The 11,259-nt window shown below is 35.2% G+C and overlaps 1 protein-coding gene across 1 annotated transcript; it reads right to left on the minus strand.

The window, feature by feature from the left end:
- Positions 1-7,479: 7,479 nt before the first annotated feature.
- Positions 7,480-10,144, minus strand: LOC135231682 (olfactory receptor 4A5-like). The gene has a single exon (XM_064288112.1). The coding sequence runs from the start codon at positions 8,523-8,525 to the stop codon at positions 7,518-7,520; it is 1,008 nt and encodes a 335-aa protein (XP_064144182.1). The 5' UTR covers positions 8,526-10,144; the 3' UTR covers positions 7,480-7,517.
- Between the last annotated feature and the right edge of the window lie 1,115 nt (positions 10,145-11,259).

Below are 11,259 nucleotides of genomic sequence, written 5' to 3' on the forward strand. Positions count from 1 at the left end.
AGTTCCCTGTCGATATACTGCTGCAGCCATTTTTGAATGATCTTCAGCAAAATTTTGCTTGGGTGTGATATTAATGATATTGTTCTATAGTTTCCACATTTGGTTGGATCACCTTTCTTGGGAATAGGCATAAATATGGATCTCTTCCAGTCAGTTGGCCAGGAAGCTGTCTTCCATATTTCTTGGCATAGACAAGTGAGCACCTCAGGTGTTGCATCTGTCTGTTGAAACATCTCAATTGATATTCCATCAATTCCTGGAGCCTTGTTTTTCACCAATGTCTTCAGAGCAGCTTGGACTTCTTCCTTCAGTACCATTGGTTCCTGATCATATGCCACCTCTTGAAATGGTTGAACATTGATTAATTCTTTAGATAAAGTAGATAATATTTATTCCAAAGTGAAGGGAGAACAAGTCCCAGATTCTCATGCGTTACTATATTCCTAGGAGAGGAAGGCCTTACTCTGACTCTTAGAGGGATTATACCCAATAAATCTTATGGCTCAGAGGCAGAGAACATTGGGACTAGGTAAGTTACTGAAATTTACCTTCCAATTCTTGAAAAGGCAGATAATCACAGTTCTGCACTTCTGGATTGGAGCAGATGTTGTTGATCTAAGCCTGAATCTAGATCAGCTGGAACCATACTGATCTATTTCTCAAACATCATCAGCAATTGCTTTCATGAATAGTCACAACATGAAGATTTAACTCCCAATCTAAGAGTATGTGTCTTAATCACTTCATTCTTTGTTGGACCAAGACTCAACTTGACTAGGACTTCAAACTGGCACCTTAACTTTGAGTGAGCTAAATTTTACTTGCATGCATGGCTCCTTTACACAAAATTGATACACTTTATCAACTAACTCTGAAGTTTGCCATAACCTTGAAGTTTATAGTTACGATGACCAATTATTAAGTACATTTATAGTTCGAAAAGTTTTTAGTTGATTTTTTTGTCATTTGCAACCAAAAGCGTGCTAACTGAAACACCCTGATCTTAAATGCATATATGAATTTAGGTTAGTTTATGTGTATGAGTGTGTTTTTTGGGCAGTATCACTTGACTTTAATTTTACATTGTAGTCTCTGTTCTTATCAGCAACAGTTCGTTAATCTTCCAAAATTTTAATTGAATTTCCATGTTTTTCTGCTTCCAAATGAACTTTTAGAATTAGAGAAGTTTTTTTTAGGCATACTTATATGTAGAAAAAAGGTAAATATGTATTTACACTTTTCCCCAAGGATTGACTTAGAATATTATCACACTTTTGTGAAATAAAATTTAGACAGGATCATACTCAAAGTAAGTTAACTCATTACATTCTTCTGACAGTCCATGGTATTTTAAATATCCTTTGCTGACGCCACAATTCAGATGTACTAATTCTCCTTTTGTCTTCTTTTTTCTTTGTACACCTTTTGCATTAGAAGGCCATAATCCTAATGCTCAGATAGCTTTGGAAATGTCTGTTATACGAACATTTGTGCATGGAGACACTGGCAGAAGTCTAATACTGCCATCCAGTGATGAACACTAGGAGGCAGGATTCAATAGTTCCCTGATACACTGGTAACATGCATGCTATTTGAAAGACAGCTAGTGTAAGGTCATTGGAATTCATAGGGACACAAGGAAATGACATCATGAGTACCCTTTACATCATACTTGGTATCAGAGAGTCATTCCCTAAAAGACTGAACAGCATAACAAAACTCCTTAATAAAAACAAAATTGTACATACAGATACATAGCCAGGGATGTGGCTCAGGGGAAGTATACCATATTCATAAGCATAATTTTCAGAACAAACGAAACCTCTGTCAAGATTTCCATTTCTGTTTTTGAGTGATATGACTGTGATGCTCACTTTCTGAAAGAAAAACAAAATCCTTTGTTTTCCAAAGAGAGCTCTTAAATAAAAGGGTGTGGCATAGTGGTCAAAGAGCTCAGCTGCTAGCCAAAAAGTCAGCATTTTGAATCTACCAGCTGCTCCTTGGAAACTCTATGGGACAGTTCTGCTCTGTTCTACAGATTGGCTATGAGTCAGAGTAGAATCGATGGCAACAGATTTGGTTTCTTTTTTGGGGGGGACCAGGTATAAATAACATTAGAAATATTTGATTACTGAAATAGTGTGTTTTAATAGCAGAGAAATAAACCAAAAAAAGAAAAAGTAGAAGAAAAGATTTGATTCTTATAAAGATGTATAAAATGACATATTAACAGGAAAAATTTTTCAATTTCTACTTAATTAATAAGCTATGCTGGCAGAATATTTTACCAATTTGGAGAAAATAGGTTTAGATAGTCTCTTTCCAGAAATAAAAATAAATCCTAGATGGGCTGAAAACAGAATTATTTGAAAAGTTACTTACAAAACAAAACGAAAAAGATTAAAACGTATAGTCAATGAAAGGGAATAGAATTCCTCAAGTTTAAGTAAATGAAGAGTTCTAAAAGTAAAAAAAAATTTAAATAGAATGTATATAAAAAACCGTCATAATGATAATATGAAAAACATGGTATGCTAAACATTTCTAGCAAATATCAAAGAAAACCAGTACATATATTTAATACATGGAGAGTTCATCAGAATCCATCAGTAAAAATTCTGATTCCAATAGATTGAGAATTCAAAAATACAAATAATTTAAAAGTTTCTGGTGTGATTTCTATATCCCACACATTGCACAAGAAAGAGAGAGCACAACAATAATTAACTTTTCTACCTTCAGGTAACTTATAAATCAGTGAACATAAATAGATAACTAGAATTTTTATCTCATTGCTTGAGATAACTATGCAAATTTTAAAATTGACAAAAGTGAAGGATTTAGTTATGTTAACTCAGACCAACCAAATGTTTGACATTATTTGATGAATTGTGTTAGGCTTAGGAAGGGTTGAGTTGGTATAAGGAATAGCCGTGTAATAATACTGGACATAAATACCAGGATACAAAGTCATGCATACAGTGTACTTTGCCAGTGAAATGGACCCAATCCCCCATCGCATTAGACCATCATAACACAGGCCTAAATAGGGGAGGCAGGGACCACGAGTGTCTTTGACCACAAGTTTCCTACTATCAAAGGGTAGATAATATTTTAACCCTGTTTCAATAGAGAAATGTTCACAAAAATGTAATGAATGAGGCCTCTGTCAAATAAAACAATATATTCCAATCTCTTTATTACCTAATAACCTGCATTTCCCTAGGAAGAGATGTGAGGATGGAAATGGCATGAATGGTCAGCATCTTTGTTGACAATGAAATCACACAAAATAATCCAGTGCCAAGTTCTGGAGTGTACACGTGAAGCTCATTGATTATGGATTTTGCTAATTTTCTAAGTGAAAGTCAGCCTTTTGGAAACCTTGGTGTCATAGTGGTTAATAGCTAAAGCTGCTAACCAAAAGATGGGCAGTTAGATTCCACCAGGCACTCCTCGGAAACCCTATGGGGCAATTCTACTCTGTCCTACAGGCTCTCTATGAGTCGGAATCGGCAACAGGTTTGTTTCTTTTTTGTTGTTGTTGTTTAGGACCTTTTGGAAGACCATGAAACACTATGAGAAAGAAGGAGAAGGGATATTGAAAAATAACAAAGGCTCCATCAGGTATTTTAAATGATTTTGGAAGATGAATGCTTCATTTTTATGAAAATATAACACCAAACAAAGCTTCCCCACTTGAGGAGATGATTTCCCAATTTGGAAAACAAGCCAGATTGAGTCATTTTTCTGCTTATCTGCCTTGTTCATTCACATTCCTTTTGTATCTTTAGCCACCTTAGGATTAATTTAGAATTCTGAAGCATTCTTTCTATAAACCTTAACATGCTAACCAATATAAGCAAAACTACATATTTAAAAGATCTTTCAGATATAAAAATATAAAAGTTTAATGTAATGTGACCTATCTCTGTATGGGGTGGAGTGAAACATATTTTTATGTCATATTTAAAAATGTATTATTCTGAAATAGGCAATAACACTATTAATTGTAAAAAAAAAAAGGATTAGTTTTACTTAAGAAAGAGACATTAGAGAATCTTCTATCATCTAAAATAAATTTCTGGCATCAGCTGTAGCATAAGTCATCACATGCAACATAAATCTATTGACTCAACAGAACTATTCTACACCAAGAAAAAAAAGAAAATGTATATATTCCCAGGAAATGAAAATCTTAAAAATATATTTTCAACAAAAGAAATCATCGGAAGCATCCTAATAAATGTTTTACATCATGTACAATCATGATGACACGAGGAAATATTTACTACAGTTAAATAATTACACGCAGCTTCCCTGGAATTGACTGGATGGCAGTGGATTTCAGTGTTTTGTTTTGTTTTCCTGGTAGGGTGGTAGGGACAGTTTTTTTTTTTTTTTATTGAAAGTAGGTGATGCATTTGTTTAAGACCTCATTTTCTTTTTCTGGTCGAGAGCTTCTTCATGGTATTTTTCATCTCCGCATTTCTCAGAGTATAGATTAAGGGATTCAACATAGGGGTGAAACAGTGCAAAACACAGTCAAGAATTTACAGTCAAGTAAGGTGGAAGGAGGTTTCACATACAGGAAAACACAAGGGGCAAAGAAGAGGACTACCATGGTGATGTTGGAGCCACGGGTAGGTAAGGCTTTGCACCTTCCTTCCGGACTAAGGTTCTTCAGGGAGTGCATAATGACTCCATTAGAGATGAGTAACAGCATAAAAATGACCACACATATTTCCCCATCATTGGCAACCACAGTGAGACATAGATGTCAGTGCCGGCAAGTTATAATAAGGGGTACATGTCACAGCAGAAGTGGTCAATGACATTGGTAGTACAGGAAGGAAGATTGTAAACAAAGAGAAGATGAAGTACAGCATGCACAAACCTCCAACCCTGGTCATCGACAGCAACAGAACATGCACCTGTTGGTTCATGATGGTCATCTAATGCAAGGGTGTGCAGATAGCCACATAGCGATCATAGGCCATGACCATCAGAAGTAAAACCTCAGAACCACCAAATAAGTGTTCTGCAGAAAGCTGGGTCAGGCAATCTTGGAAAGAAATGGTTTTCTTCTCATAGAGTAAGTCTATAATCATATTTGGATTAACTGCAGTAGAAGAAACAGCATCCATACATGCTAAGCAGACAAGACAGAAGTACATAGGGGCATCCAGTGTTGGGCTGACCACTACAGTCACACCAATAAATAGGTTGCCCACCATTGTCACAATATAGATGAGCAAGAACACAACAAATAATATTTTCTGACCCTGAAGACTGAGTGAGCCCCAAGAGGGCAAACTAGGTCACATTTTTCCTTTGTTCCATAAGTTCTTCTGTGTGTCCTTACTTCAGAGTTCAGGACAAATTTACATGTAATTATAATGACTAGTGACTTTATGAAATCCCCAGATAATCTATTTATTCATTCAACAAATAGGCATTATGATTATGTTTCAGCCCTGTACAATATTTTTAGAATACAAGGCTGATTAAAATATGGCCCATAACCTCGGTGATCTTATCAAATAACGAAAGACAAAAATGTAATTAGAAACATAGGGGAAAGGCATAGATTATGAAATAAATAGGGTTACCACACTAACTGGCCACATCTGGTAGAAAATAAAATTGTGTATATATGGTTAGCGCTATTTATAAAAATAAAGTATAAATAGAATAAAGCTTTAATATAAAAATAAAGGAAGATTTACTTAATAATTTCATGTTAGTAAATGGGATTATTGTCTACATTCTAGAAATGGTAGAATCTTTTTAACTAATAACTGAAATCCCCAATGGACATATTTCACAATTTCAAAAACTGGTACTGACTAAGTACTGCTGAGCAACAAATAAATAAGCATAAAACTATGTATAATACTACCATAAAACAAAATAAAAATAATTATATGAGCATGAATAGAACATGGAAAGATACAATTTTTGTTGTAAAAAGTTTACTTTTTTACTGGTGATGTGTGTGTAGGAGTGAAAGAGATGAGAGAAGAGATCCCAAGGAAAAAAGAACACCACACACACACACACACAAACTATATAATAAATATCATCAACATTAACCAGCCCTGCTATCTCTTAAAATAATCCTAGTAATGATATCCAGTTACTCTTGAAGTTTCTGTTGACATTTACTTCAATATCTGATGCCATAATTCTGCTGGACCTCTTCTTCACAGTACATGGATTTTCTGTTTCTATGGCTAAAACCTCTGTGTGTGCACTAGACCCCATCCTCTTTGTCACTCCTCCTCCTTTAAGGGTACATACATAGTTAAACTATTATTAAAGTATGATTAAAAATTTAGAATTGTGATTACTTCTGAGAAGAGGTGGAAAATGGCATCAGAGAAGTGAATCAGTAAGTTTCAATGATTTTGATAATATTCTTAGTAAGAGGCTACAAGTTTATAAATAATTGCATATGTTGCTGGATATTCATGAAAAATTACACATTAAAAATGAAAACTAAGAGAAGTTCTAAAATCTTTCTTTTAGTTAGAAAAGTAAACTCTTGTTAAGCATAGATAACGTTCCATGTTACCCTGAGAAAATTCTTTCAGCTTTCTGGATTTGGGATGTTCCAGGATGGGCTGTAGATGGAGAAAAACTTATGTTTTTTACATAAGATAGAAAAAAACAAAATTTTATTTTTACCAAAACAAATCATAACTAAGTATCTACATAAAAAAGTAAGTTTAATACAACTTTTGGGAACATGCTGCTTGTGTAAAATAACACATTTCTTTGCAAATATTCAATTTCATGGTGATAAAATCAGAAGCGCTGTCTACTCATTTAAGAATCACAAAAAGTGCGTATACTGACTAATGAGGAAAACATAAAATATGTTTATAACTTAGATTAGTGTTATTTTCAAATTCAAACTGAAAGAATACTATCTGTCTTCTAGTCAAGAAAACTAGAATGAGTTTTCTTCATCAACCACATCCTATCTACCAAAATTGCTCACTGATGGTGTCTCAAACCAAACACAATATCATGTGTCACTAAAATATGCAGAATTGCAAAGGCATAGACATTGCCCAGAGGAACAGAAGTAATCTTAAACACAAAATGCATAGTGAGGTTAAAAAAAGCTCTTGTGTGAAGAGAATAATGAACAGTAAATTTTTTTTAAAGCACACTTTTAACCTCAGAAATTTGTTCTAAGTATTGGCCAAATTGTTTTCTCATTAATTGGAATGATATAAAATTTTCCATAGTAACTTGTTTTTTCTCTTTCTAAAAGGAAAAAAACAATTTCTTTGAAGCCCTTTTTCAGTATATAGTGAGAAAAATGAAATTACAATGTTAGCTTAGTTTTATTTTTATTTATAAGAGAAAAAATATGTTTCCCTTTTATCCAGCCTCCAGAATGTCTCTACTAGATTAATTCTAATGTCAAAGAATAATTTATTCTACATTTTGGATGCCTTTTTGTCAACAAAGAGAAGTATTCCTAGAGAATCCATTGAATTGACTTAATCATTCATTGTGATCATTCGTTGCCTATTTCTTGCTTTAGAATTAGCAATGTTATTTTCAGTGTGGATGCTCATTCTTACTCTACCTGTGGTTAAATTTCTACCCCAGATTTTTTCCATAGCATTTTTCATCTCAGAATTTCTCAGGGTGTATATCAGAGGATTCAACATGGGAGTGATAACTGTATAAACCACAGTCACGGATTTGTCAATGGGAAATTTGGAAACAGGTCTAACATACATGAAAATACAGGGAACAAAAAAGAGGACAACCACTGTGATGTGGGAGCTGCAGGTAGACAGGGCTTTGTGCCTCCCCTCCTGACTGTGAGTCTTCAGGGAGCTTAGGACGACCCCATAGGAGATTAGTAGAAGGATAAAAATTATCATACAGATGGCTCCACCATTGGCAACAACAGTGAGGCCTATAAAATAGGTGTCAGTGCAAGCGAGCTCCAATAATGGGTATATAGCACAGCAGAAGTGATCTATGATGTTGGGGCCACAGAAGGGGAGGCTGTGCACAAAGAGAAGTTGAACCAAAGAGTGAAAAAAACCTCCAACCCAGGCCACCACCAGCAACAGAATGCAAACCTGTCGATTCATGATGGTCAAGTAGTGTAGTGGCTTACAGATGGCCACATAGCGATCATAGGCCATTGCCACCAGAAGAAAGACCTCGGCACCACCAAATAAGTGTTCTATAAAGAGCTGGCCCATGCAAGCCGAGAAGGAAATAGTCTTTTTATCACAGAGTAAGTCTAGAATCATTTTGGGAGAAATGGCAGTGGAATAAACAGCATCCATGAGTGACAGATAGGCAAGGAAGAAGTACATGGGACAGCCAAGGGATGGGCTGACAACAACAGTCATGACAATGAGCAGGTTGCCCACCATCGTGACAATGTAGATGAGCAGAAACATGACAAATAACACTTTTTGGCCCTCAGGATCCTGAGTGAGTCCCAGGAGGACAAATTCTGTTACATTGTTACTGTGTCCCATTTATTCTTCTGCAAGACCTGTTTCAGAGATGGGAGCTCAAGAGAACAAGCCTGTAATGAAATCATGAACATCACTATGAATATGTCCATTAGGTCATGGAGCACTTCAGTGTTAATCTTCTACAGTGGCTTATACATAATAAACATTTAAGAATGTCTACTGAGGTTCTCTTCCAAAGATCCTAATATGTCTTCCCTTAACAATTCTACTTCTTTTCAGAAGACTGCATTGGGCCTACGAATAACAAGTTCTATCTCTAAATCTTAGTGGACCTTCTGTAGAGAAGATCAGTCAGAGGCCTAACAGACTTTCATTCATTTAATATTCCTCTTTTAAACATGACCGTGCTTGGTACAGAGGTTAGCAAAATAATGACAAAGAGGGAAAGGGTTTCTGCTCTCAAGAAACTTATTCTCTGGTGGCGAAGGTAAACTCTAAATTAATAAATTGAAATAGAATCAGTACTTAGAGTTGATAATATTTGTGATGAGTACCTTTACAGTGTAATCTATATAAAACCAAATAATAGCACCAAAAATAACCCCTCTTCAGGAATATGTCGTACATATTATGACATTCCACTATTAGAAGTGTGGGCCTTCCTGCCTCAAAGGTTGTTCAGTCTTTATGAATCTCTCACTAAATTTGAAAAGCCTGGACTTTGAAATGTATCAGATCACTATAAAATTATTTAGCACACTATTCCCTGTAGCAATTATTTGGGTATAGATTGCTCTTTTCTTAAGCATCCATAATCTTTTCTATTTCCTCTTTGCTTATCCCACAACTCTTAACACATTTCTACAGTCTACTGTCATACAGTCAGCACTTTAAGTTGGTAGGATTTGTGGTGAGTACCCTTACAATACGATCCTTATTTTAAGCAAACATTTTTGAACTGAAGTTAACTGACACATAACAATTACCAACTAGTACATTAGCAGCCACTATTTTCATACCAATTGGGGGTAAACTGGGCAGTGATGGGGGAGAAAACAGACACTGTAAAGAAAGGTAGAAGACAGTGGAATGGGGTTTTGTATATAATGCTTCTTAGGCAATGAGAGTGGTCAAATTTAAGAACATCACTGACAAGATTCCAAAAAGGAACATACTCAAAGGAAAAGCCCAAACAGTGTAAGAAAGTATGAGCTTTAGTCATTTTCTAAATTTAGTCACAAGTCTGTCTCAATTTACTCATTGGAAAATAAGGAGTTTAAATAAGATGATCTTAGAATCCTTCCTAGACCAACTGTCTATGATAAATGATACTATCAGTGAAAGCCCATCTTATTTTATTCTGCTGGGTACTTCTATTTGTATATTTGGAATTAAACAACAATCTCCAAGCTCGTCGATGTTACTTTAAAAATGCTAGCCAGTGTTGGAATTGGATCATTACTGTGACCAAATATTGGGTAAGGTTTCTCACTCAGTGTGCACCTTTGTACAGCCCAGGGCTTCCTTGAGGAGAGAGCACAGCACAGTGATGACTAATGTGCACTACAGAGCAACACTGTCTGTGTAGGAATTTCCCCTTCACCAATTAATATCCCGGTGACCCTGAGCAACTTCATAAACTTCTTTGTGCCTCAGTTTCATAATTTGTGAATGGGGGAACCAATCGTACCTATCTCTTAAGTTTTTGAGTGTGTTTGTTTACATGTAAAGTGCCTAGAGCACTCCCTGGATGCTGATAAAGGATCAATAAATAATAGCTTTTTATTATTGTTCTTGAATGTTTCTCTACGGACATTCTATCAGAACAAATCATCTGGATCTTCGTCACATTAGTAATAAAAATATTACTTATAGAAAGAATATTATATACCTATAACTACAAGCACACAATTTTGGACATAGGATAAATTGTACATTATTAGAATTATCTATTTTATCGTATATGTGTGGTAATATCAACCTGTCACGGTGTGTATATTGGTGGAAGTTAAGCAGAAAAAAGGAAAAACTTGTACCCATGCATCAGATGGAGGCCTAAAGAGTAGAAAATGAAAGAAAAGAAGAACCAAATCAGGAAGCAGATAAATTATATTTAAGAAATTAATATACACAAGTAATAGGGATATTAATGTGTTAAGTGGGGATAGCAGAATGATTTCTTTTAGTGAAAGAGAGCTGAAAGGCCAACCTCTGAGGCTTGCTGAACTTACTCTTCTTGGGAAGCCATTAGAAATAAACACAGAGCCCATCCTAGAAAAGAAATAATAAAAAAGAAAAGGAAATGAAAGCAAAAGAAGGGGAAACCGGAGAAGAGACGAAAAGAAAAAAAAGACAAGAGGACAAGAGAGATGATGGGAGGAGAAGAGAGGAGGAGAGAGGAAAGACAAAGGAAAGGAAGGAAAAGAAGATAAAAGAAAAGAAAATCCAAAGGAAAAAAAAAAAAAAGAACATTGAATCCTCAGAGTTCCTAGCACCTATAGTTAAAGACAAACTCAAGAGAGAAGAGTACATATGTAGATTCAAACACAATCTTTAGGATTATTCATTGTTACAGAAAATCACTGAATTACTAAACCTCAAATGTAGACAAGCTGATTTCATTTATATTGATTTGGTTGAGGGGAAAGAACATGTGCAGAAGAATTCTGAGCTTTCTTTTAGAAACCAGATGAAATGAGCACTCTGTATGTCCAAGTGATTCAGGGGTTCTATCATTTTTTGAAGCTGTAGACTAATAAAGGCACAGCTGTTGGAGAACATAATGGTAAAGATA

This window comes from Loxodonta africana, chromosome 7 (assembly GCF_030014295.1).
Source record: "Loxodonta africana isolate mLoxAfr1 chromosome 7, mLoxAfr1.hap2, whole genome shotgun sequence".
NCBI classification, from domain to species: Eukaryota; Metazoa; Chordata; class Mammalia; order Proboscidea; family Elephantidae; genus Loxodonta; species Loxodonta africana.

Bases quoted from the DNA above. Each gene is read 5' to 3' on its own strand.
- LOC135231682 (XM_064288112.1), bottom strand. From the start codon at position 8,525: ATGGGACACAGTAACAATGTAACAGAATTTGTCCTCCTGGGACTCACT.